General features: G+C 58.2%; 1 protein-coding gene across 2 annotated transcripts; it reads left to right on the top strand.

Annotated features, from left to right (window-relative positions):
• The first annotated feature begins 1,356 nt into the window (after positions 1-1,356).
• Positions 1,357-26,696, top strand: ARHGAP44 (Rho GTPase activating protein 44). Of its 2 annotated transcripts, XM_065852219.2 has the most exons (21): positions 1,357-1,624; positions 11,083-11,122; positions 12,988-13,092; positions 13,160-13,236; positions 14,040-14,151; positions 14,993-15,069; positions 15,808-15,925; positions 16,201-16,269; positions 16,344-16,425; positions 17,305-17,432; positions 17,547-17,658; positions 18,916-18,997; positions 19,888-19,968; positions 20,054-20,167; positions 20,287-20,378; positions 21,127-21,307; positions 21,874-21,891; positions 22,169-22,390; positions 24,227-24,324; positions 24,406-24,747; positions 25,803-26,696. In XM_065852219.2, exons 1-21 carry the CDS (start codon positions 1,572-1,574, stop codon positions 25,937-25,939), a joined length of 2,340 nt encoding a protein of 779 aa, XP_065708291.1. In that variant the 5' UTR covers positions 1,357-1,571; the 3' UTR covers positions 25,940-26,696. The 2 variants fall into 2 exon arrangements, with proteins under 2 accessions (XP_065708291.1, XP_071672675.1); XM_071816574.1 differs by lacking the exon at positions 21,874-21,891.
• The last annotated feature ends 36 nt before the right edge of the window (positions 26,697-26,732 follow it).

The raw sequence follows: 26,732 nt of genomic DNA, 5'->3' as shown, positions 1-26,732 counted from the left end.
CAGCATCCTGTCGTCTTATTTTGGGGGATTATTGACAGTGCCCCCAGAAACTTGTGGGAGCTGCTGACTACCGGAAAATCCCATGAGTCCCAGAAGAGGATGTAAAAATCCCGGGAGCACCTTTCTAGCCCCATTTCGCAGACAGGAAGATTGAGATCGAGGGCTGAGGGGCTGTGATGGAGCAGATGCTTCAAGAGTCCAACAGCAAGCGTGGGTTTCCTGACCCCATTTTAGCAGAGTGAAACGTGGACATATGGAAGCTGTCTGGGGGCAGCAGTGTTTCAAAGTGGATCTCGCAGCCCAGTGCAGGGGCTGCCCAAGTGCTCTTGCTACCCAAGCCTGGCTGCTGCTGTGGAGAAAGCGACTGCTGGCACAGCTCTGCGGGCAGCACTGCCCTCCGAGGGTGTCTCTGGGGGTCGGATCCAGATGCAGGGTGGGGAGAGTGGGATGGGGAGGATGCAGGTCCCTTCAGAGAGTGTTAGTGGGGCTTTTGCTAAGCCGGTCACAGGGTTTAGTGCGTAAGAGATTTTTATTCCACACCAAGAAGCTACAGAGAAGTTAAATCGATCAAGTGCCCTTTAAACTGGGAGTGATGCCAGTATGATCAGAGCTGCCCTTCCAGGGCTCAGCACTGTGCAGGCCCTGCGCACGCAGCTGGGGTGATGGCACCAGGGTGAGCATCACCCATCCTTCCCTTCGGGGTGTGCAGAGCAGACACAGAGCAGCTGTGTGGTGACATCCCAGCCACCCCAGCCCTGTTTCAGCTGGGACCGGCTCCTGTTGCCCTGCCCGCAGGCTGAAGGCAGGTTCCTGCTCCTCCCATAGAACCACAGAACAGTTTGGGTTGAAGGGACATTCCCAGCTCCCCAGTGCCCCCCCTGCCATGAGCAGGGACATCTTCACCAGCTCAGGTTGCTCAGAGCCCCGTCCAGCCTGGCCTGGGATGTCTCCAGGGATGGTTCATCCACCACCTCTCTGGCCAACCTGGGCCAGGCTCTCACCACCCTCAGCATAAACAATTTCTTCCTCGTGTCTAGGGACACGGAGCAGTGAGTTGCTGCTTAAACCTGCCACAGCCCCGACTGACCCAAATCCCCAGGGCTTTGGAGGGCAGTGATGGGGGCTGCTGGGGGGATCACAGGGGGATCCTAGGGGAATGCCGGTGGGATGCTGGGGATGCTGGGACCATGCCAGGGGGTGCTGGGGGGATGCCAGGGGGTGCTGAGGGATGCTCGGGGCCAGGCCCGCTCCAAGGGCCCCCTGCCCGGCAGAGCCCTCCAGGGCGGGCGGCTCCAGACTACATTTCCCATCGCCGCCGCGGCCGGGGGCGGTGCGGGGCGGTGCGGCGCGGAGCGGAGCGGGGGGCGCGGAACGCAGGCGGAGGCGCGGAGCCGCGCAGGGGCGGCGGGCCCGGCCCGGCTCGGCCCGGCTCAGCCCAGCCCGGCCCGGCTCAGCCCAGCCCGGCTCAGCCCAGCCCGGCTCGGCCCGGGCGAGGATGCGGGAGGGGCGGCCCGCGGCCCCCGCTGCCCGCCCGCGCTGCCCGGGCGAGGGGCGCCCGCCCCGCCGCCACCATGAAGAAGCAATTCAACCGCATGCGCCAGCTCGCCAACCAGACCGTGGGCAGGTAGGGATGGGGACGGGCCCTGCCCTCACCCTGCCTGCTCCCTGCCCTGATCCTGCATCCTAGCGATGTCCTGCCTGCCCCACTGCACCAGCATCCTGCCCCCTCCCTGCCTGTTCTGCTGCCCCTGCTCCCTGTACACTCGTGCCTGCCCCACTGCCCCATACCTGCACCCCACCCGTGTCCTGCCTGCCCTACTGCCACTCCACAGTCCCCACTCCCTGCCTGCCCCCCTGCCCCTGCTCCCTGGCTATACCCTGCCAGCCCACGGCCACTAATCCCACCCCCTGCCCGCTCCCTGCCTGCCCCACTGCCCCTGCGCATCCCCTGCCCACCCACCGGGCTGCCTCCTGCCACCCCACTGCTCCTGCTCCCTTCCTGCGCCCTGCCTGCTCCCTGCCCTCTTCCTGCTGCCCCTGTTCTTCCCACACTCTGCCCACGGTGCTGCCCCTGCGCGCAGCCTGCCCGCCCCACTGCCTGTGCGCCCAGCCCTCAGCCTTCCTGCTCCCTGTGTGCCCCTTGCCCTGCTGCCCTCATCCTGCCTGCCCCGTGCCTGCACCCTGACCACCCCTCTGCCTGCACCGTGCCCCACAGCCTGCTCCCAGCCTGCTCCCTGCCTGCCCCACTGCCTGCCTGTTAACCCCTGCTTGTCCTCCTGCACACACCATGCCCCACTGCCCCCTTGACCTGCCCCACTGTCCCCTTTATCTGCTGTGCCCATACCTGCCCCTGCCTGCCCCGCTGCCTGTTCCCTGTGTCCCAGAGTCACCTACCAACTGGACACCCCCGCCCTGGTGCTGTGGGGTGGCCCACTGGCCTGCTCCCCCCAGCACCCATGGGTGGCCCTGGCTGGCTGTGGGGCAGGGGTGCAGGGGGTGCACTGGGGTGTGGATGGAGGGGCCATGCCCATGGGGATGCCTGTGTGTGCCAATTCCCAGCCAGACCCAGGGTTTGGTGGTGGCTCTTGTGTAATTCCTGGAGATTTTGCAGCTGGGGGGGATTTATTTATGTTTTCATTCCCAGTGTGGCACTGGGGCACTGGCACTGCCATGGCTGGGGTGCCAGGCTCAGCATCCCCTCCTGGAGTCGCGGGCTTGAACTTCTGCTGGCGTTCTCCACATCCCCCCTCACCATGTCCCCCACGGTTATGGGGACACCGCGCTGGCTCTGCATCCGCAGCCAGGCTGGAGGGGGTGGGTGACAGCAGCTCCTGCCCCAGCACATGGGCACAGGGCTGGGGTGGCCGCAGGACACCGTCCCGGGGCTGCAGTGGCTGCGTGGGAGCGTGGTGCAAGAATAGGGAACCCGGTTTGGGAGCGAGCTGCTGGAATCCAGCGCGGGAGCATGGCGTCGGAATTCGGTGTGGGAGTGCGGTGTGGGAGCGAGCACGGTGTGGGAATGTGGTGCGGGAACGGTGTGCAGCGGCACGGTGCAGTGGCACAGCAGCAGGAACGTGGTGCGGGAACACGTTTGGGAGCGTGCTGCAGGAGTCTGGTGCGGGATCACTTGTGGGAGCGCAGTGCAGGAACGTGGTGTGGGAATGTGGTGTGGGATCATGGTGTGGGAACACAGTGCAGGAATATGGTGTGGGAATACGGTGCAGGAACATGGTGCTGGAGCACAGTGTGGGAGTGCAGTACAGGAACCTGATGCAAGAACATGGTGTGGGAGCACTGTGTGGGAGTGTGGTACAGGGAACATGGTACAGGGAACGTGGTGTGGGAGACCAGCTCCCTTGGGGGAGCAGCAGGAGGAGGCTGTTTTGGGGACAGAGCATGTGAATTTCTCCTTGTGTCTGCACCGGGCTGTGTTTGCTCTCCGGACAGGCGGAGGAGGTTTGACACATCTCCCGCGCGGCTGGGGGCTGCAGGGGAGGGAGGGCTGTCCCCAGGTCCCTCCACCGCCGTGTGGGAGACGCGAGCCGGGCACTGCTCGCACGCCTTCAAAATGGTGCCGCTGCCGAGGCGAGCATCCTCATCCTCCTTCCCGCATCCCCGGGAGCGCGGGGCCGCACCGAGTCCCTGCAGTGCCCGACTGGCAGCCTGGGGAGCGGGGATGGTGGCCAGGGGGGCTTGGAGCCGCTAAACCCCTAATCCTCTTAGGGGCTCGCTGCGACAGCGGCTCGTGACAGTGCCCTGGCACGTCTGCTGCCTGCAGGGCTGCCTGTGCCGCTGGCTCTTCAGGCTGGTTTAACGGGGGGGGCGTGGGCCCCTCTTTGCTCAGCACTGGGATGGGGTGGCTGGAGGCTCCGAGGGCTCAGCGGGAGCTCAGGGACCGTCCTCTTCCTCTGCCTGTCTCTGTCAGTCCCTGTCTGGAGCATGGGCTGACTCTTTATCCCTCTTCCCCACTGCAGAGCCCTGAGCAGCCCTCTCTAGCTGGCTGGAAATACAGAATAATAGATGGGAATAAGGAATAACAAGGAATAATAAATGGAAATAAAGAATAATTAATGTAAATGAGGAATAATTAATGTAAATGAGGAGTAATGAATGGAGATTAGGAATAATAAATGGAAATAAGGAATCATAATAGAAACCTGGTGTTTTGTCTCCCCTGGGAGCGGCTCACTGGGGTCCCATGGCAGGGGACAGGCAGGAGGAGCCTTTTGTCCCTTCGAGGTGGTCACAGCTGGCACTTGTGCGGGGGGGGCGGGTGGCCAAGGGACAGGGTCACCTGTGCAGGAACAGCAGGGATGGGCCGGGCTCAAGGTTAGGGCTGGGGTCAGGGTCAGGGTCAGGGTCAGCCAGGGCCAACCGCAGCAGACCGTGCTCTGCTGTGCCCTGGGCACTTTATATATGTTGTTTAGGTCGTTTCACCAGATAAAAAGAACAGGGGATGCTCATCCCAGCCCAGACCTGCGCTTCATACCCAACCTTTGGGAGAATTACTGCCCCCCTGGTCTTTAAGGGGCCATAATAGCTCCATGGGGCGCAAAAAGGGAAGAGAAGTCGCTAAATGGCTGTAAAACATTTTGAAGATGCTCCCTGCAAAGCACTTTAAGAAAATAAATTCTATTTATTCACCTGTTCCGTTGGCAGGAGCTCGTGTCCTCACCTCGAGGCCGTGGGACCATGTGCACACACATGTGGCAGCGCTCGCTCCAGCGGCAGAACCCCATGAATTTTCTAGAATTGGCTCAGTATGACCGTTTTCCCTGTTAGGAATGAAACTGGTGCTCGCAGCCGCGTGCGGAACGGCACGGCGGTGCTGCCGAACGGCGCGCAGGGGACGGGGGGCGCTGGGGAGGACTCTGGGGAGGACAGTGCCGCTGTGGGTGGGGGTTGTTTTCTCCTCCTGGTCCGTTCTGAGCATCCCCAAGCCGTATCCCTCATGCCGGGGGACAGCAGTGGCTTTTCAGAGCGGACGTCACTTTGGTGGCTCTCAGGGCAGATGGTTTTCCAAGCACCAGGACATCTGCACGTAAATGTAAAGCCTTTAAGCACCGAGGTTTTATTCTTGGTGCAGCAAGAATATTCTGCAAGAAACAGGGATGTCTTATTCTGCGTGTATGAAATAAGGACAGAGGGAATAAAACCACCACCTGGGATTTTTCCGAGGGGATTTGCAGGAGGGAACAACATGCTTTAAATAGCTGGTTTCCCCGTCTGCACTTTGGGGTGCTGGGGCTCACTGTCAGCCGACCCTCTTTGGGTTTTTGGCTTTGCCAAGTGCCGCCGCACCCCTCAGATGGTGCCAGCAGCATCCTCACAGCCCGGGGGATATTTTTATCCTCCTCGCGAGGCGGCAGCGCTGACAAACTGCAGCATCCATGGAGCAGGCTGAAGCTTTTGTCCTCGCAGCAGCAGCCTCTGGGCCCTGGGCTTCGCGGGGGCTTCGCTGTGGTTATCAAATCGGGACTGCAGTGTGGTCAGGGTGGAACCCTGGGGTGGGTTTTCCTCTGCTGGGGATGCACCAGGGGGGAGGAGCGAAAGAGATGAGGAAAAAAGGCTTTTCTGCCTTTAAAACTCCATCCCCCATTTTGCTTTGAGTCCTTTGATTTTCCCAGTGGTGGGCAGAAGGACGGAGGAAAGCTGGACCAGCCTTCCCTGCTCCTTTCATCCCGCTTTTCGAGCCTGGCTTGGCCAGTGGGCGAGCTGCTGGGGCGAGCTGCTGGGGCGAGCCCTGGCCCCGTGCCCGCTGGGTGGGCATTGCCGCCCTCAGCTGTGGCTTTGGGACACAGGGACTGTCACTCCGAGTCACCCGCCGGGGCAGGACACGCCTGGGATGCGCTGGGACAGGCGCCGGCGGGGCCGTCTCACCGCGTCTCGCTGGATGTTGCAGCTCGCAGTTGTCTCCCTGAGGGATCTGAGTAGCGATTTGAGGATATAAATATTTGATGTTTCGCTTCTCGTCTGCTAAAAACGCACTGGAAAAAAATCCGCGGCCCCGTTTGGCCTCTGCTGGATCCTGGTTAGGAGCCGTCGGGCAGCATGGCCCTGGGGACATTGTGGCCGGAGCGCTCAGCTGGTGCTGGTGCTGAGACAGCATGGTCCTTGGAGCAGTATCCAGCCTGGAGTGCAATGCCCAGCGCTTCCAGGGGTCGCCCGGATGAGACCCGAGGGGCTTCCACCTCCATCCAGCACACACGACGCATGCTCAGTGCTTACCAAGCTGTGTGGTCAAACCTCACCGCACCAGCCTCACCTCTGAGCCCTGGGGGCTCGAGGACCTTGCATTTTCCCGCGGGTACCAGCCCCCAGGCGTGTGTGGCGGCACTGGAAGGGGATGCAGCAGCACCAGGATGGAGCCGGGCGCCATCCTCATCCCCGTGTGGGACGGCAGGACAGACCCCTCTGGGGAGTTAACCCTCCAGGCGCAGGGCGACCTTGGCCGCATTTTTGTGCCTCCCTCTGCCCACGCTTGGCCACGAGGCTGTTTTTAGGCTGGAGCAAACAGAAATCAGAAGACATGGCCAGCATCAGTACTTCAATAGTGAGGACATATTTATGCGCATGTTGCAGCAAGGGGGTGGCCAGGGATGGGGGTGAAAGGGGTGTTTTGTGCAGGAGGCATGGGCAAAGGCCTCCTCAGGGCATCACGGACACTTGACCTCCAGACTCACGTCCGGGCTCCTGCCCGTCCCCACACCAGCTGAAGTGCTGCCTGAGTTGGGCATGATGGTTTTCCCTTTCAGACAGAATATCACCGTGAAATCCCCCTCATGCTTTGAGTTCTGCTGGCTCAGGGTCAAATCCAAGACTGGGGGCTCCTTGTCTTGGGTGGTTTGAGCATCAGAAGGGGGATGGTGGTGGGGACACAGGGTGGATTCTGGTGATGGATGATCCAACCAGATAGAGATATCTGACACTGGGAGATACTCCAGAGAAGCACCAGCTTTGCTGCAGCTCCCCAGGTCAAGACACTGGCAGCTCATGTCGTATTTATTTGGAAATCAACTTAATTTGCTTGATTGGTGTTGATTCCTGCTGGCAGCAATTATTTTTTTGCAGAAGTGACCGCCCAACCAAATTGCAGCTGCATCCCCTTCTTGTTTGCTTTTAACTCTCCATATTAATTGTCCTTTTCTCCTGGCTGTTTGCAGGGATGTGAGTGCTGACTGAGGCTGAGCGTTGTCTGGATTTGTGCTGAGAGAAACAGCTTCAGGGTGGAAATCTGGAGGGGAAAGGGAGGAATGAGTTTTTATTTGCCTAAAGGAAAGATGAAAGTGCTGAAAGCCAGTAATCTTGTCTGCCTTGCTAAGGGTTGCTCCCACAGGATGCACATAACTCCTAAGGCATGAAGTTTTGGGGGATTAGGGACCAACCAGGGAAATTGGGGGGTCCCTTCCCCCTCTTTTGGGTGCTGTTGTTTGCTGAGGTCACCTTCCATAAGCAAAACCAGTTTCTGGTTCCCCAAGAAAGGCTGTGGCTCAGTGTGGGAGCTCTGAGACACAGGGGTGAGATACCCGCATGAAAATGAATGGGTGAAAGGAATTGCCCAGAGCTGACACTGGTTTAAACTGGTGCATAGAAATGCTGAGGATGGACTGGTGGGTGCTGGGGTGGGCTGGAGGGGCTGGGGATTCGTTGGTTGGAGCAAGATGCCAGGCTGGAACAGAGAGAGCATCTCTACTGGAGCGCAACGCGTTTCCCAGCGTCAGTGGCATCCGAACTGGTTCCTCTCAGTGCTGTTAATGCGTTTCTGTAGGGCTGCAGGTTCAGAAGCACCACTGTGGTTTGGGCTTCCGTGTGGTCTGAACTGAGCACTTGAGAGCAAACCAGGAGCTGGGGCTCCGGAATCCCAGGGGGTTCAGCGAGTGGTTTTGCCTGGGGATGGGAAGCCAAGGTGAGAGGGCCTGGGGGGGACGTGGGGACGCACAGCTGTCCGTGGGTGGGATGCTGAGATGAGCATGGTATGGGGAGGGAGAATAAAGCACAAACCAGAGAGGTTTGTTGAAGAGGAAGGGCCGAGACCGCTGAAGGTGCTTTGCCAAAATCCTCAAAAAGATGCTGCCAACCAGCTCCAAAAAAAGGCAGTGGGATGATATTTCTCCATCCCCCCTGGGTACCAGGGAGGTGACACTGGGACACCAGGATCTCCCTGAGCATCTCTGAGTGCCGGCCAGGGCTCAGCACCCAAAAAACACCCTACCCAGGCAGGATGGAGCCTCATGGGAGCAGGAGAGTCTCCATGTCCCCAGCTGCTCCCTGGCAGGACACCCACGCTGGTGTTTTGCCGCCAAGCGTCACCTGCTGCAGGTTCGCAGGATGGCTCATAAAACCATCTAAGCTCCTGTGAAACTGTATTAACTTTAGGCTGAGACTTTAGAAACATAACGGATATAATGGGATTTCTCGCGGTGGCATTAGCGCGGGGGTGTAATGCCGCCTGATGTCAGTGCGGTAGGGTGGCGTTATTTTTCAGTCTTTACAGAAAACGTGACCATGCGGAGCAGCTTGGGCTGGGCCCTCTGTGGGTTTGGAGGCACTAGCAAGCTCTCACACTCCTGGATATTATTTGCAGTTTTTGGAGTGCTGCTGGTGCAAGTGCAGAGACAAGGGCAATTATTTGTATTTATTTGATAGATTCTGGAAAATTAATAAGGAGCTTTAGAGGGGGTGTCAGGACGTTGGTCAGCAGGACTGTGCATGGGTACGGGAGCAGGATCTGTCCCGCCTGCAGCTGCTAAACCACATTTGGTGGAGCTGGGACCAGGCTCTTGGCCGTGGCTGCTGGTGGCATCACCCGTAGGGTCCAGGTGCCCCAAGGCAGGAGACTTGTCCCCTGCTCTGGCTTTGCAAAAACACCCTGTGGTGGCTTCTGGGACACACATTGCCCTGCTCTGCACAACAAGGCGTGGGAGCAGGGGGATGCCTGGGGACGCGGTACCTGCTCCCGCTGCCACAGGTGACACCAGAGTGCCACATCCAGCCCTGTGCCACTGTGGTGTGTCCCCGAGGCCACAGAGAGACCCCCATCCCCATCGCAAGCCGGAGAGGAGGAGGGAGCGTCCCAGCTCCTGCACATGCCGAAACCAGCCAGGGAAACCTGCGCTCCCGCTGTGTGCCCAGCGCTCTGCCCAGCCCTGGGCAGCCGTTGGGTGGCTCCAGCAGCCTCTGTGTTTGTTCCTGTCCATTAGGTGCTGCAGACTTTTTTTGCCCCCGTTTTTAAAGCCAAGTTAACCTCTGGCAGGCCCCAGAACCTGATGGAGCGTCCCGGGACGTGGCAGGGCTGGCGTGGGTGTTTGTGCCGGGGCTGTGGCTGCGGGACGCTGAGGTTTCTCGTGCTGATGATGTGCTGAAAAACAAAACGAGGCCAGATTTTTGTTATCCTGTTTGAAATGTTGTTTTCTGCTTCCAAAATGCGTGTGAGCGCCTAGCACGTGTTGGTTTGTGGCTGCTGGGAGAGGGATGTGCTGGTGGAGGACCATGGGATGTGCAAAGCCTATCTATCCAGCAGCTGGGCTGGAAGAGGGAAAACACACTAAAACCATCACTTTTTGGGGAGTGTTTTCCCAACGGTGCAAGGATGCAGGGACTTCATTCTCCTCCAGCCTTTGTGAAGTTTGGCGGTGATTTCCGGGGTGCAGAGCAGTGATGTGTGCTGGCGGGGCCCGCACGGGGGTGCGCGCTGCTCGCCTGCTTCCCTGCCACCTCCTCCTTCGGGAGGCTAAATATACCCCGAGCGGGGAAGTGGGGACGGCCGCAGTGGCTGTGCCAGTGAATATTTGCTGCTCTTTTCCCTGTTTCTGCTAATTCTGCAGCTTTTCCAGCCCTGTCTGTAAATGATAGCAGAGGCAATTTGCAGAAGAGAAGGAAAACCTGCTCCCAGGTGGCCAGCACGTCACTGGCATTTCAAATAGAAGATATTGTAATGCATTCATTTAACTGCTTTTTTTAAAAAAGAAAAAAATAAATAGCATTTTTTTCATTTTTAAAACCAACTTAAATCAGACATTGGGATAACGTCAGATTTAGTGCAGTTAATTTACACTTTTTAAACGTCTTTGGACACTGTGTTCTTGGGGATGAGCCCACAGGCCAAGCCTGGCCCTGCCCGGCGCCGCTGCTGAGCTGGGTTTGCCCTTGGAACCCGGCTCCGTTGGTGCTTGCTCCTTATTTCCTTTCTCAATACTTTACTTAGTCTCTCAAAGCTGAGAAAGCAGCTTGGACAGCAGAAAGCATCCAGGGCTCAAGCGATAAAGGTGTTTTTTTAAGAAGGATGAGAGCACCAAGCTTTTGTTACTCATTAATGGATTTTTAGGGACTAATTGACTAAATCACAGTTCTGCCCAAGCGCATCTTGATGGAGGTCATTTTTCAAAGAGAAATGATGCATTAAAATTGTAAAAACAAACAAACAAACGTAATGTAAAGAAATGAGTAAATGATCCGGAGTGTGACGGTTTAACTAAGCCTGAGCGGCCGCGGGGCGGCGTGGACAGGGAGGCCGCGGGGCCGGGGAGGGTCTGGCAGCGGGTTTGTGTCTCCTTCTGCATGCGCGGCTCCTCCCTAGCACAGACAGCGATAACACGAGCTCTGGAGCGGTAAATCCGCTCCGACGAGCAGCAGGGAGGGTCGCGGCGAAGCCCCGGGTGGCAGCTGCCACTGCAGATTCGGTGGCTGTGTCGGAGCAAGGCGGCTCAGTCGTGTGGACGGGTTGTGTCCTTGAAATCCCTGGCTGAGCCCCGGGAGCTGCTTGTGTGCATAGATACACCCCCTCCTCTGCGTTCTCCTGGGAATCTAGCATCCCCATTCTGCTGAGGATGATGGAGGAGTAAGAGGGAGGTGAGGGGAGGACCCTGGGTTGTGGCACGGTCACAATGAGCCATGAAGATGCTCCATCCTTTGCTTATTTAGGAGACGAGGTGATGGCTGGTGGACCCAGAGAGCTGTAAATCACCGGCTGCATCCAGATGGCAGAGCACGTTCAGCCGTGCCCAGTACCGCAGCGTGTGGCCCCGGCGCTGCCGCCTGTGCCGGACCCTTCGCCAACACTGAGTGTTCTCTCTTGTCTCGCAGGGCTGAGAAGACGGAGGTTTTGAGTGAAGATCTCCTGCAGGTGAGATGCTCTGCAGCTGGTCCAACCCACCCCGGGTGCCCGGGTACCCACCCGTGGGCGTGGGATGTGGCAGCTGGTCGGGGCCGCGGCGCCCGGCGGCGATGAGAGGAGCTGGGGGTGGTTGGGAGCGTGGGAAGCGGCATCGGCTCCCTCCCACATGCCCTCCCAGCCCTTTCCCAGCCTGGTTTTCAGGTCAGCTGGAATCTGATCCAGTCTTGGCTCTATCGGGATGGCAATGTGATACCGCTGGCTGGATTGCGGGCACCTGGGTTTCCCGTCTCTGCTGCAGAACCTGCCCTGGGGAGGGGACATGTGACAGCAGGGGACAGTCCCCAAAGCTGATGGTTGGGTTTCCCATAAAGCTGATGGTTTCGGCGACTTCAGCAAAACAGCCCAAGCCAAAAACCTCATGTGGTGCCCTGGAGCACGGCTGTGATGTGGCAGGTCATGGTCTCTCAGGGACATCTCAGCTGGGTGCGTTTTGCTCCAGAGATGGAGGCAGCTGAGAAGGTGCCAGCAAAGGGACATGAATTCCCAAATCCACTGCTGCATTTGTGAGGTTTCTAACTCACAGATTCTCTAAATCGTGACTGGTAACTCGAGCACAGGTGAGCAAAACCACTGCCCAGCCCTCAGTGAGGGTGCTCGCCTTCCTCCCCCATCACGGTGCAGTGGCAGCCAGGCCGGCTGCTGTTGGACCCACTTCAAAACCTTATTTTGAGGGTAAATTGGTGTATTTCTGCCCTCCGGCTTGGAAATTTGGTGTGTGCCATTGCTATCAGGTAGCAAATTGTGCAGGAACAGCCAGCAAACAGGAGTGCAAGGATGCTGGTGACAGGAGGCAGCGACCTGCAGGTGACAGTGGCTGCAGAGTGACCTTTAGCTCTTTCTGGCCACCACAGCACAGAATGAGAGACTCGGAGAATCCTGGGTGGGAAGGGACCTCCAGGATCATCTGGTCCAACCTTCTTGGCAAAAGCGACGACATGTCCTGCTGTCCCCAGGGATGGGCAGGGCGCATGATTTGTAGATCATATATACGAATAGTATGCATACTTTATATAAAAATTTTTTATATATATATACACACATGTCCATGTATATGTTGAAAGGATCATGTATATGTTGCAGAGATGGCAGAGGCTGCTCTGCCTCAGCTGGGCATCATAGAGATCTATTACTTATATATATATAATATTTTTATATATAGTGTCTAATACATATTATTGTTAATTAGCATATACAATACATGTGATTATATAGATACAAGTGCAGTGGCAGAGGGCAGCTTGGCTGCGGTGCCAGGCGCTGTGAGTGGCCTCAAGGACTCTCTGCGGCCTCAGCGCTTCCCACGCTGCCCCCGGGCAGGGAGTATTTTATTTTGCAAATCATTTCCCAAGATTTCAAACTTTAGGGACTTTTTTGTTTCCAGATGTTGAGATCTCCATGTTTTCCCTGAATCTCTCAGCTTTGGTTTTCGGCAGGTCTTGGTTGCTGATATTTAATGTCTCATCTCGCCGAGTTTTGGGATTAAATTGTTAATTTGTTCAATGCAGAGGCAAATAAGGCAATTTCCAGCCCTGCGTTGGAGCTGCAGCCAGTTTGGTTTGTCAGACACCTCCTGCCCTTGCCCAGGGACGTGTGGCTGCTCTGGATCTGGCCCTTGGGGTTGCGATGGGACAGCATCATCCTGGTGAAACCTCAAAGCATCCCTGCCTGCGGGGGTGCTGGGCTCCGGGGCTGCTGCACCCGATATGGCAGCAATTAAAATGGCTTTGATTGACCGGCAAGAAGTCCCTTATGTCCCTGCACGGTGGGCACGGGACCAGGCGGGACACCCCGGTGATGGGCAGCGCTGTCCGCAGGTGGAGAAGCGGCTGGAGCTGGTGAAGCAGGTGTCGCACAGCACCCACAAGAAGCTGACGGCATGTCTGCAGGGCCAGCAAGGCGTGGACGCCGACAAGCGCTCGGTGAGGCTGCGGCAGGGCCGGGGGGCCGGGGGACGGTGCGGTGGGGAACGCAGCCCTGTCTTTGCAGAAGAAGCTGCCGCTGACCACGCTGGCACAGTGTTTGATGGAGGGATCGGCTGTGCTGGGCGACGACTCCCTGCTGGGGTAAGGGGGCCTGGGTGCTCTGCTGCAGATGGGATGATGCTGGGATGTTGTTGCTGGGAATTTCTGTGGTTCTTTCTCTGTGGTGTGGGACAATAGGGGGTTTCACAGCGGTGTCAGAGGGCCTGGGATGCTGGCGTGATCTTGGTAGTCACAGAATTATAGAACCACAGAACAGTTTGGGTTGAAGGGACCTTCCCAGCTCCCCAGTGCCCCCCCTGCCATGAGCAGGGGCATCTTCACCAGCTCAGGTTGCTCAGAGCCCCGTCCAGCCTGGCCTGGGATGTCTCCAGGGATGGTTCATCCACCACCTCTCTGGCCAACCTGGGCCAGGCTCTCACCACCCTCAGCATAAACAATTTCTTCCTCAGGTCCGGCCTGAATCTCCCTCCTTTAGTCTAAAACCATCACCCCTTGTCCTTTTGTAACAGACCCTGCTAAAAAGTCTGTCCCCATCCTTCTTATAGGCACCTTTATAGTCCAGGAGTTTTCTTTATTCTTCTCCTTGTGATGAGTTGGGGTCCTTTAGTCACACACTATACAATATAATTTCTATTAAGAAAGTCTGTACAATTTCAGACTATAATTAGTACAAAAGTCAAGAAATGAGATTTTCCTAACACGCGGGATGCCCACAGCCCCTGCACTGTCACCCTCCCTCCATCCCCCTGCTAAGGCAGCGCTGTCCCACACCACTGCTGCCACCCCCAGGGGCTTTAGGTGACCGTCACCCACACCGGTGGGTGTGGGATGGCTGCCTGTCCCCCCCAGGCCCGTGGTGCCCAGCGCTGCCGCTGCCCTTGCAGGAAGATGCTGCGGCTGTGCGGGGAGGCGGAGGACAGGCTGGCGCAGGAGCTCATCCACTTTGAGCTGCAGGTGGAGCGGGACGTCATTGAGCCCCTCTTCGTGCTGGCCGAGGTGAGCGGCGGGTGGGGGTCCTGGGCTCAGGGTGTCACCGTGCTGGGGACTCACACCCCACACAAGCCCGGGGAGCGCAGGGTTTCGCGGCTCCAGCGGTGTGTTTGGTTCCTGGCCCCAGTGAGCAACTTTTCTCTTGGAGCCGTTTGCTGAAGCTTCCCCTGGGGCAGCGTTTGCTCCATCGGCTGCGCTGCTGCGGGGCCACCGTCCCCCCAAGCTCCGCTCTCGTTGCTCGTGCTGCTTTCCGCCTCTCCCGAAGGCAGAGGTACTAACACTCTTATTTCTGACCCATTCTTGTTTGAGATATTATGTAAAGTTTTTCCCCCTTTTCCCCTCTGCTGCCAACTTTGTTTTCTATTTCACCCAACGTTTCTTGGCCCCACTTTAACATCTCACAAAATGTCTTAGACTTGGTTCTGATTTTCTCTTCCCCAGCAGAAACAAGAGCTTTATCACTGTGCTGGTGTTCAGGGCTTTCAACCTTTTCTGTTGCCTTTTCTAAGTGGTGTCTGTGCATGGGGGCTTCATATTTGCCATCCCCAAAAGCCCTTTTCCTGCCTTACCCCTGCTCCCTGGTGCAGGGAGCTTTGGTCCGCCAAGGATGCTCCTCTCAGGGATGCAGGTTCTACAGTCGGGGATGTCAGGGGGGTGACACAGCCCGGGTGGGGACACAGAGGAGGGACAAACGGTGCCATCTCCCTAATGACGTTAAGCTAATGAGCTCCACCCTTATCCACCAGGCTGGCACCAGCCCAATCTCGCAGTGTCGCAGTCAGGTTCCCCCTGTCCCTGTCACCTCTCCGGGGTGTTTATCTCCTCCCATTCCTGTGTGTTGCTGCAGGTGGAAATCCCAAATATCCAAAAGCAGAGGAAGCACTTGGCAAAGCTTGTGCTGGACATGGACTCCTCCAGGACGCGGTAAGAAGCAGCTTCAAAGCTGCTTTATAAAACAGAAAAACTCCCAAGTGATGGGTAGTGCCAGGGAGGGCACGTCCCATAGCCCTGGTACCACAGCTGCCTTGGGACAGTAAGTCTGCACCGTGTCACCATGTGCCTTGAAGTCAAGCTCTGTGATGAGCCAAGATTTCTGCTCATCTGTGGAATCTGCAGATCCCTTTTCCTTGCCCGTACTTTTTACTGGCACAAATCTTTATTGTTTTCCTCTTTTCCCTGCCTTGGTGAGTTCTTACATGAGCTCAAAGAGCCGGGTGCTCCTGCGGCTGTAGAGTGGTGCTGTGATGGCGCAGGGCTGTCCCTTGGGATTGTTCTGTGTCCCAAACACTGTGGTGGGACTTTGGGCTGTACTCTGGGTTTTGTCATTGAGTTGTCTAAGCCCTGGGGAGAGGTCTGGGAGGTGTCCGTTGTCCCCAACATCATGTCCAGGCTCTCCTATCACCTTCCTCTCTCCTCCTGCCTGGATGAGGCTCATTCTACTGAAATAAACTGCTTTATCAGAGCTGGGTGCATGCAACCTGTTGCGGGTAGTGGGGATGCTGAGGCTGGGAGTGGGTGCTGCACCCTGTCCTGGGTTGGGACCATCTCCATGGGCTCAGCCCTGGGTACCGTGGTGGCCTTGGCTGAGATGGGGCCCTGGGTTCCAGCCACTGCTCTGCGCAGGTCCCCGTCCCCCCTGACAGCTCTGTCTTCTCTCCGCAGGTGGCAACAGTCGGCCAAGTCCTCGGGTCTGGCCAGCAACCTGCAGCCCTCGGGCGCCAAAGCCGACGCTCTGCGGGAGGAGATGGAGGAGGCGGCCAACAGAGTGGAGATCTGCAGGGTACCGGGGGGCCGCTCCTTGCTGGGACGGGGAGACCTTTGGGTCCCAGGGACCGCAGAAAACCTGCAGCCTCTCCTCCTATCCCGGTCTTCACCCTCTTGGGTTTTAATTCGTACTGCTCAGCCCGCTGGGACGTGCAGCCTTTGGCTGTGGCTTGTTTCCAACTAACTCCTGTTGTCACTGAGCTGGTCCCTCCTGGTGGCCTCAGAAAGGGCCATCATGGTGGCATCAGAACAGCATGAGTGGGACAGTGACTAATTCTCTGCTTTCTGCAGGACCAGCTCTCTGCTGACATGTACAATTTTGTGGCCAAAGAAGTAGACTATGCAAACTATTTTCAAACTGTAAGTGCCACCCATCCCCATGGGACTCCTATGTACCCGGCCGGGGGGTGACAGCTGGTGCTGTCTCCCCACAGCTGATCGAGGTGCAGGCAGAGTACCATCGGAAATCCTTAGCGCTTCTGCAGAACGTTCTGCCACAGATTAAAGCCCAGCAGGGTAAGTGCCCGTGGGCTCTGTCCCGCTCCTACCCATGAGGCCAAGGGCTCTGTGTCACGCCGGAGCCGTGCGGGGCTTCACCGTGGTGATGAGCGGTTGCGTTGTCACCCCGTGGCGTGGTGCTGGGTTTGCAGCTGAGCATTCTCCCTGTGCTCCACAATCTGCTTCCCGCCTGTCCTGGTGCTGGAGAGGGCATCCCACCCCATCCCCTTCCCCATCTAATCCCATCGCATCCCTTCCCATCCCCATCCCCTTCCCATCCCCATCTCATCCCATCCCCTTCCCATCCCCATCCCATCCCATTCAGTCACAGGGCACAGGATCCAACCGGCATCCTGGGGATTGGGGGGGGAACCTGCCAGAATATTGAGCTCAGCACTGGGAGGGAATCCAGCGCCAAGGTGGGATCTGGGAGCTTCGCTTTGCAGCTTGAGGCTGGGACACCGAGGTTGGGGACAGCCCCACGCGATGGCCCGAGGACAGCGCGTTCCCCAGGGCAGGGCTTGGGGTGCTGCCATCACTGCAGCACGGCAGAGAGTGATTTGTGTTCTATTTTTTTCTCTCAATCCCACAAAATGTTCCTGCCTCAAACTGTGATGGAAGAAGGGGGAATATATTGCAAAGGTTTGCCTGTGATTGCTCCCTCTGGAAAACATTATCCAGCCCCTTTGAAAATGTCCTGTGTGGTGACCGGAAAACATTTTGTTTGGATTTCATCTTTAAAAAGCCCTTCCCGAGCCACCCAGGACAGCGGTGTGGGGTCCTGTTGTTTTAACAACATCCACATGGAATATTTTGCTGCCAAAATGCTGTGATCCAAGCGCCTTTTTGGGGAGGGGATGCTGGATCCAGTCCTGTCACCCCCTCTGCCCGTCACAGAGGCGTGGATGGAGAAGCCGTCCTTCGGGAAGCCCTTGGAGGAGCACCTGGCCGTCAGCGGGCGGGAGATCGCCTTCCCGGTGGAGGCGTGTGTCACCATGCTGCTGGAGTGCGGCATGCAGGAGGAGGTGCGTCCGCGCCCCACCACCCGCCGCTGGCCGTGATGGAGGGGGATGAGGGGGCCTTTGGGGACATCGCCGGTCCCAAAGCTTGTCTGACACCCTCCTCTGTCCTCTGCAAAGGGTCTCTTCCGAGTGGCTCCCTCGGCCTCCAAGCTGAAGAAGCTGAAGGCCGCGCTGGACTGCTGCGTGGTGGACGTGCAGGAGTACTCGGCCGACCCACACGCCATCGCAGGTACCGCTCCTTGGGGTGGGGGTGCTGTGGTGGCCCCTCCAGCCCCCAGGTGCTGACCCAGAGGGTGGTCATTGCTGGTGTGGGGTCTAGTTGGAGGCTGGTAACTAGCGGTGTAGTTGGTACTGTGTGTGATGAACATCTTCATGTTCACTGGAACAGGCTGCCCAGGGCAGTGCTGGAGTCACCATCCCTGGAGGGCTGGACAGATGGAGATGAGGTTCTCAGGACGTGGGGCAGTGCCAGGGTCGGGTTATGTTTGGACTTGATGATCTTGAGGGTCTCTTCCAACCCAAATGATTCTGTGATTTCCCTCTGCTGAACACTGGGGAGGCCCCACCTGCAGTGCTGGGTCCAGTGCTGGGTGCAACAAGAGAGACCTGGACATAATGGAGTGTTCAGTGAAAGGCCATAAAGATGCTGAAGGGCCTGGAGCATCTCTCCACGAGGAGGGGCTGGAGGAGCTGGGACAGTAGGAGCAAAGAAGGCTCAGGATGGATATAAAGCCATGCAGGGAGGGTGCGAAGCAGCCAGACCTCTTCCCAGTGGTGCCCAGTGCCAGGACCAGAGGCCATGGGCACCAGGTGAACCACAGGAGGTTCCTTCTGGACATCAGGAGACACTTTGTCACTGTGTGGGTGACTGAGCACTGGCACAGGTTGCCCAGGAAGGTGATGGAGTCTCCATCCTTAGAGATACTCCAAAGCCATCAGGACATGGTCATGGGCAACCAGCTCTGGGTGGTCCTGCTGGAGCAAGGCGTGGGACCAGGTGACCATCCAGTGGTCCCTTCCCACCTCACCCCTTCTCTGATTTGTTCCAAAGCCTTTCAACAGCAAAGACAGAGTGTACAGGAGGACAAATGCAGGTGCAGAGATATAGCTCTTGGTGGCAGTGGGGACATTTAGGAGTTGCCATCACCGAGGAGCACAAACCCCGACCCATATGTCCCCTCCAGCCAAGGGCTTGAGCAGCACTTTTGGGCACAAGCGAGGAAGAAAACAGGGATGCAGTTGTAATCTGAGGTGACCTCGAGGCCCTGGTGACGCTAATGAGGGTGGCGATGCTGATGAGGTGATGCTGATCAGGAGAGGCTCTGCAGGAACCTCCACCAGGCTGGAGGGACTAACGGGTGCTGGGGGATGTGGGTGGGGAGGGATGGGAGTCAAAATGCTGAAGAGCAAAACCGCTGGTTACTGGTGGCCAGTGCCACCCGAGCACCTCCTGCGTTGCTGAGCCCTTGTCCCCCGTGTGTCACAGGAGCCCTCAAGTCCTACCTGCGAGAGCTGCCAGAGCCCCTCATGACATTTGAGTTGTATGAGGAGTGGATCCAGGCCTCCAAGTGAGTCTGGGGCATCTCCACCACTTCTCTGTGACACGGGGGGGTGGCATCTTGGGTCCCCATGGATGGTCTGGGAATCATGAGTTATTTCTGATGTGGCTCACAGCATTTGGGATGTTTCCTCTGGAATCTGAGAGCCTGGAGGATTCCAGTGATGCTCCTTGAACATCATGGCTCCCAGCAGCAAGGGTGACCTTGATGTCCCCCATGATGTCCCCACCATGGTCCAGAGCACCCTAGCTGAGGTGGCTGAGCTCTCTCAGCAGCTTAGGATGAGCCCTTAGTGCCATTTCTGGACAGGTGTGCTGACCTGGGGACAACTGGCCAAGGGAGCTCCCGCCTGCTTTGCTGGGGTGCTCTGCACCCTGGAACCCCCAAACCCGGCAGGACTGGGCCAGCTGAGGTGGCACCAACCTGTGCCACCACGGGAGGTGACAGAGGGGCAGAGGGAGGTAGGAAAAGGAGCATCACTTTTGGGGTGGGACCCACCTTGATGGTACCTGAATATGGGTCTGACCATGTCCCCCACCTGCCCTGGAAGTGCTGGAGCACAGCAGGGACATGGTGGTGGCTCAACGGAGGGAATGGTCCCCAAGGGTGGCACATGGGGGAGAGGGCTGTTGTTTTGGGGGACAGTAATTTCCCCTTCCAAAGTGAATACATCCCCAAAAGACAAACCTTGGGGGGACTGCACAGAAGCGAGGAGAGGACCAGCATCCACCCTGCAGCTGAACGATTTCCTTCTCATTTTGGCTGAGTTTTGGGGGTTAATTTACTGACATAATGTTGGCAGCAGCCCGAGGGTCTGGCTGGGTCCCCAAAGGCAGGGCTGCAGGGGTCAAAAGCCCCAGGGTGGGTTGGGGATGAGCTTCTCGCCCACCTCTCCGCAGCATCCCAGAGCAGGAGAAGCGACTGCAGGCTCTCTGGAGTGCCTGCGAGAAGCTGCCCAAAGCCAACTACAACAACATCAGGTGAGCCTGGGGACAGTGGGACCCGGGGAGGGGACAGGGCGGGTGTGATTCTGATACACCAACACATCTTGGCTCTGCTTTCCAGGTACCTGATAAAATTCCTGGCCAAGCTGACCGAGTACCAGGACACAAATAAAATGACACCGAGTAATGTGGCCATTGTGCTGGGGCCCAACCTCCTCTGGCCACAGGCGGACGGGTAAGGGATCCGGGTGTGCCACAGGGATGCTGGGGATGGAGGTCGAGGGGGCAAAAATACCACTGGGAATAAGGCCAGGCTGTGGTGAGGTTGCTGAGCTGCTGCCCACCACCTCTCAGGAACATGACGGAGATGATGACGACTGTCTCGCTGCAGATCGTGGGCATCATCGAGCCGCTCATCCAGCATGCAGACTGGTTCTTCCCAGGAGGTAGGCTGTGTCCCATGGCCATGGCGGGGGGCTGGGCTCTGGAGACCCCCTGGCCCTCCCTGGGGAGTGGGAGCTGAATCACAGGATCCCAGGCTGGTGGGGCTGAAGGGACCTCTGCAGATCCCCCAGTCCAAGCCCTGCTCACGCAGGGTCACAGAGCAGATCACACAGGTGGGTCCAGGGGGTTTCAATGTCTCAGAGAAGGTGACTCCACACCCGCTCTGGGCAGCCTGGGCCAGGCTCTGGCACCTCCCAGCAAACAAGTTTCTGCTCATGTTCACATGGAGCCTCCTGTGTTTCAGTCTGTGCCCGTTGCCCCTCACCCTGGCGCTGGGCACCACTGAACAGAGTCTGCTCCATCCTCTGACACCCACCCTGTGATATTGATCCCATTGATCAGATCCGTCTCAGCTTCTCTTCTCCAGCTCAACAGCCCCAGCTTTCTCAGCCTTTCCTTGTAAGAAAAAGGCTCCAGACCGCTCAGCATCTTTGTAGCTGGACTCTCTCCAGTAATTCCTTGTCCTATTGTCCTTCTGCTGAGCTTCCATATTTATTTTCACCAGCCCCCACTTGCCTTGGTTTGTTCGGGGCTCAAGGGGAGATCTGGCAAGACGCATCACAGCAGTGAGCCCAGCCAGCCACTCCTGGACCCCCTGAGAATTCCTGCAGTGCCAATACCCACATCCCACCCCTCACTGAGGACCCACAACCCAACATCCCCCCTTCTCCTTTCTTCCTGCCCCCCCAGACATTGAGTTCAATGTGACGGGGAACTACGGCAGCCCCATGCACGTCAACCACAACGCCAACTACAGCTCCATGCCCTCCCCGGACATGGACCACGCCGACCGGCGGCAGCACGACCAGGCACGGCGGCCCCTCAGTGTGGCCACAGACAACATGATGCTGGAGTTTTACAAGAAGGATGGGTAGGGTCTCCGCAGGGCCAGGGTTTTGGGAGAGGGAGACAGTGGCATTGCCATCACCCTTGGTGGGGGTGGCACTGAGCTGGTGGATGTTGGGTGCTCCTGGGGTGGGAGGACCCCCCCACTCTCCTGCTCTTGGGGATGCTCAGGTGAGCACAGGGCTTGATAGCTGTCCCCAGCCTGCTGGTGATGGGAGTGTGGTGGGCTGTGGCATGTCACCGGGGCATGTCATGATGGGGTCAGATGCCCTGATGTCCCCAAGGTCTGTGGGCTCTGCTCCTGGGGAAAGCTCTGCACTGTGCATGACCACCCTCCATGCACCTCACAGGGACTGCAGCCAGTCAGGTCGGCTCCAAAAACACCCCCGGGGCTCTCCCCATCTCCAAAAAAACGTTCCCAGGGCTTTCCCCATCACCAGCATAGCCTGGCCCCTGCTGTGCCCCCTGCACCCTCCCTCAAAGCCCCGTGACCTCGCATCTCCTTTTCCAGGCACTGTGCTCTCGCCCTGTGCATTGTATGGTTTTAGGGCTGTTTTTTACACTAATAATCATGTGTTTCTGCCCATGCAGCCTTAGGAAAATCCAAAGGTACTGTATCCTCTGCAGTGGTGCTGGGGGGATGCTGGGTGGTTACTGGGAGGATGTGGCTACCTGCCAGTACTTGGGGAAGGGAGAGGTGGCTGGCGGGTGACACAAGCACACGTCCCACACTGCCACCCCCACCCTATTGCCATGGAGGTTCATTCCCAGCAGCTTCCCAGTGGAAGACGAGTTTTTAGGGACCAGGCACCCCAAAGGAGCCATGACACAGTGCCAGCGGTCCCTTCCCGCCGGGCTGACAGCCTGTCTCTGTGTCCCCCCCCAGCATGGGCGTCAGGGTGATGGACACCTCGTGGGTGGCTCGCCGAGGCACCTCGGGAGTGCGCAAGGCATCGTCCACCCCACCGGCCGCTCAGCCCCCCGCGCCGCCCGCCGAGCTCCCCGCCGTGCCCCACTCGCCCATTCCCGAGCAATCACCGGATATTTCAGCCACCCCCTCTCCACCTCCCACCAGCTTCGGCTTCCCCCCAGGAGCCGAGCGGACAAGGTAAGACCACTGGCGCCCCCGTGTCCCCGACCTGGGTGTCATCTCTGTGTGTGAATCAAGCAGCAAAACAACCCCACAGCCATGACGGAGGCAGCAGGAGAGGATGCTCAGCATCCCAGGCAGAGGAGCAGCAGCCCAGGGACAGTGGGAGCAGAGGATGCTCAGCATCCCAGGCAGAGGAGCAGCAGCCCATGGACAGTGGGAGCAGAGGATGCTCAGCATCCCAGGCAGAGGAGCAGCAGCCCAGGGACAGTGGGAGCAGAGGATGCTCAGCATCCCAGGCAGAGGAGCTGCATCCTGGGGGCAGAGGATGCTCAGCATCCCTGCAGCCACAGCAGTGTCCCTGTCCCGCCGGACCTGTGCTACCTTCAGGGATTTTCCTGCGGGTCCCTTGTCTGTCTCACTTTGGGTGTTGCTGGGCTGTAGCAAAATTTGAGCTGGAGGTGCAAGGAACAGACTGGAGCCCGGAGTCCCCCAAGCCCTTCCTCTGCCCACAGTCTGTGTCTGGCTGTAATTTGTATGGGCCAGATATGAGAAAGCACCTAAATTCCACTTTTCTGCCCCAAAAAGAGGAGCCGAGCACTGCAGCAGCCTGCAAGCCGGGCTCTGCCCCGGGGTGCACCCATGGGTGGGGTGGCAGCCCCGGCTGGGTTCATGCTGTGGATGGGACGAGGTGGGGGGATTTCAGCACCGCGAGGGCTCCACCACCGCTCTCCCCTGTCCCCCCTCGCCAACGCTTCTGCTCTTTTATTATTTTTTCCTCCTTTTTTGTTTTTTTTTTTTGCCTCTTTTCTGCCGTTTCTGGACATTTTGCAGCAGGGCTAACCTGGTGTCTGCCTGGCTGGATGGCGGGTCCAGCCGCCCCCGCCCCGAGGATGAGCGGGTCCCCCTGTCCCCCCACTGCTGGCCCCGTCCCCTCTGGCCGGGCTGCACCCGGAGCCTTCCCCCCCCCCGCTCCTCCTCCTCGCCGCTCGGCCCAGTCCCCCCCGCCCAGCCCTGCGCCCCCCGCTGCTCCCGCTCCCCCTGGCACTGTTCCCCCATCTGGCTCCCCCCCGGGCCGCCCCCCCGGGGCAGCCGCCCCCCCGCCCGCGCCGCGGGACTCGGCCCGGAGAGGTAACGGGGAACCGCACCGGGGTGGGGGGGGGGGGCACCTGTCACCGCTGTCACCGGGGGCCCCGGGCCCCGCAGCCGGGCTGGGCGCCGAGAAACACGCGCTTAGGCGGGAGCGACCCCCCGGCCCTGCCCGGGATGCGCGGGGGGCAGCGGGAGGAGCGGCGGGGGGGGGCGGGAAGGGCCTCGCGGCTCTGCCACCTTCCTTCCTTTTTTTTTTTATTTTTCCTTTTTCTATTTTTTATTATTAATTTTATTTTAATTTACATTTTCTTTTCATTTGGTTTTTAATTTGTGGGGGTTCCATTTTTTAAATTTATATTTTTATAGTATGTTATTTTATTTTTCTTTTATTTTTATTCTTTTATTTTTCATTTTATTATTGTATTCCATTTTTTGGTTCTATTTCAGATCTTTTTGTATTATTTTGCATTATATTCTTTTATTTTTTTTTTCCTTTTCTAGTTATTTTTATTATTTTGTTTTCTTGGTTTCTTTTCTATTTTTTCCTTTATTTCTGTTTTTCCTTTTTCATTATTTATTTTTTTTAAATTTTGCATTATTTTATTTCAAATTTTTTATTTTTATTATTATTATTATTATTATTTCGTATTATTACTTTCTTTAATTTTTTCTTTAATTTCCTTTTTAAAAGTATTATTACTTTATTGGTGCTCTTCTCGTGTCCGTTCTCTCTCCGCTCCATTTCCGCCCGTCTCCCCCCAGCACTTTAAAGCCCAAGGAGCTCTCCCCCGGGCCTGGGCAGCCGCCGCCCGCCGCCCCCCCCGCGCCCGCCGAGCAGAGCCCGCACGCCCCGCGCAAAGGTAGGAGCGGGGCGGGGGGGGTGTGGGGGTCCCGCTCGCTGTGACCCCCCCGCACCCTGACCCCCCGTGTCTCTCTCGCAGTGGCCAAGAAGCTGGCGCCCATCCCGCCGCAGGGGGGGACACAGCCCTCCCCCGCCAGCCTCTCCCCCACCCCCCCTAGCACCCCCTCCCCTTACGGCCCCCCCGCGCCCTCCCCGGGGCCCTGCCTGTTCCCCCCGCAGCCCTCCCCGCCCCCCCCGCCGCCTCCCCCGCCCCCCCCGCTCCTCCCCCCGCCCGCCAGCACCGCCGCCAAATCTCGCCCCACCCCCAAAACGCGGCCCCGCCCCGCACTGCCCCCGCCCCCCCAGCCTCCCCCTACCCCCGCCCCCCCCCAAACCCCGGAGCTGCCCTGCACGGACACCGCGGGGGACGGAGCCCTCACAGGTAACCCGGGGGGGCGGCTGCTGGTGGCCCCGGGTTCGGTGGTGCTGGTGGCCCTGGGAGGGTGGCAGTGTCACTGGAAAAGTGGAACTGTCACCAGGAAGGTGACTATGTCCCCTGGAAAAGATGGTGATGTCCCTGAGAAGGTTGCAGTGTCCCCAAGAAAGTGGCAACATCCCTGGGAGGGTGGCAATGTCCTCAGAAAGGTGACAGTGTGCTCGAGAATGATAGCATCCTTGGGAAGTTGGCCATGTCCCCAGGAAGGTGACGGTGTACAGTGGCAACATCCTTGGAAAGTTGGCTATGTCCCTGGGAGGGTGACAATGTCCCTGGAAAGGTAGGAGTGTTACTGGGAAGGTGGCAGCATCCTCAAGTGGAAGGTGGCAATGTACTTAAGAAGGTGGCAGTGGCCTTTGCAAGGTAATAATGACCCTGGGAAGGCAACAATGTCCCCAGGAGGGTGGCAATGTTTCTGACATGGCAGAACTGTCCCCAGGAAGGTGACAGTGTCCCCTGGAAGGTGGCATCATCCCTGTGGAGCACAAGCCAGTGCTGCTGTCCCAACCTCCCTGTCCTTGGGGTTTGTTGGGGTGTGTCCCCACGGTGTCCTCGCAGCAGTGAGGCTGTTTGAGGGGACAGTCAGGAGCATGCTTTGGAAGTGCCAGGTGGTGTCGGGGACACCGTGGGACACAGAGGCTGGGGGAGTGAGGGCACAGCTGGGAGCCCCTGGCTCTGGCCGAGCTGAGCATGGGGACTCTGCTCCTCTGGGGACCTGCGAGATGGGGACAGCGCAGGTGACACTGAGCCCCTGTGGACCCCGCAGAGCCAGGCTGCACTGTTCTCCAGGGGGGCTGCGGCCCTGGCACCAGTGCAGCCCCAGTATGGCACCTGCACAGGCGGTATGCGGGGACATCAGTGCTGGTGTCACGGGCTCTGGCCAGGGTGGGGCGGCACAGAGCAGGGAGCAGCAGTGACATCCCTGCTGGTGGCACTAACATGGTACCAGCCCTGGTGAGGCGTCCTGCTGCAGTGTCCCCCATGGCTCTGCCCTCCTGCAGGTCTGCTCCGTTTTGAGGTCCCCTCGCTCCATGTCCCCCCGGATGCCACCATGCGCCGGGACCCACCAGAGGCATCGCAGAGACTCTCGGGGCTGCAGCAGCAGGAGGAGGAGGAATCGGAGAGCACAGCCCTATGACAGTGTCCCTGGCCCCCAGCTCACCCATGTGGCACCCAGGGGCCAGCACCGGCCACCGGCACCGAGGGCCACCAGAAAGCACCCAGTTTGGGGGTGGTCGCTGCTCTTTATTTAATTTTTTTTTCGCCTTATCCAGACTTTGCCTTTCCACTGGGTGCCTGTGCCTCCCCTCCCACCCCCACCCCGCAGCACCCACGGTCCTGCGGTGATGCCACCGTCTCCTCTGTGTCCCCACGGTGGGTGGCGCTGGGTACCAGCCAGGTGACAACAAGCTTGCCAGCGCTTTGCAGCGGGATTTCATTTCTTCGGCTTCTCCCTCCGCTTGTTTGCAGGAGCAGGACGGGACCTGACCAGCAATAACCTGGGGATGCGGGATGTGGCCCCCCCCGGGCTCTAGGGGTGCCGGTGGGTGAGGGCATGCGTCCCTTGGCACCCGCTGTCCCCATGGATTGGTGGCTTTGGTTGTGCATGTGAAGAGAAATTAACCTTTTATCCTTTCCAGAGAGAGAGAAGAGAGATATATATATATATCGGCAGAGATATATATATTATATATTTGTATATATATAGAAAAAATATATCGAGATTTGTTTTACTTGGAGCCATTCCCGCCCACCTGGTGCACAGAGGGAGGATGGAAATGGCAGCGCTTTGCCCCCCCAACCCTGCTCACCCTGTGCCCCTCGCCCCAGGTGGGCACCAGGGGCACCAGCACCCAAAGCGATCAATAAATCCGTGTGCCACCTGCTCTGACCCCCCCAGCAGTGCTGGCCTTTGGTTAATGCACCTGTGT

Source organism: Patagioenas fasciata, chromosome 18 (genome assembly GCF_037038585.1).
Source record: "Patagioenas fasciata isolate bPatFas1 chromosome 18, bPatFas1.hap1, whole genome shotgun sequence".
Lineage (NCBI taxonomy): Eukaryota > Metazoa > Chordata > Aves > Columbiformes > Columbidae > Patagioenas > Patagioenas fasciata.
The sequence above is the reverse complement of the archived record's forward strand: the minus strand, read 5'-3'. Positions and strand labels throughout refer to the sequence as shown.

Coding starts and splice junctions, on each gene's coding strand:
- ARHGAP44 (XM_065852219.2), top strand. CDS start 1,572: ATGAAGAAGCAATTCAACCGCATGCGCCAGCTCGCCAACCAGACCGTG. Junction 20,168..20,286: donor CTCTGGCCACAGGCGGACGG/GTAAGGGATCCG, acceptor ACCACCTCTCAG/GAACATGACGGAGATGATGA. Junction 24,325..24,405: donor CCCGCACGCCCCGCGCAAAG/GTAGGAGCGGGG, acceptor TCTCTCTCGCAG/TGGCCAAGAAGCTGGCGCCC.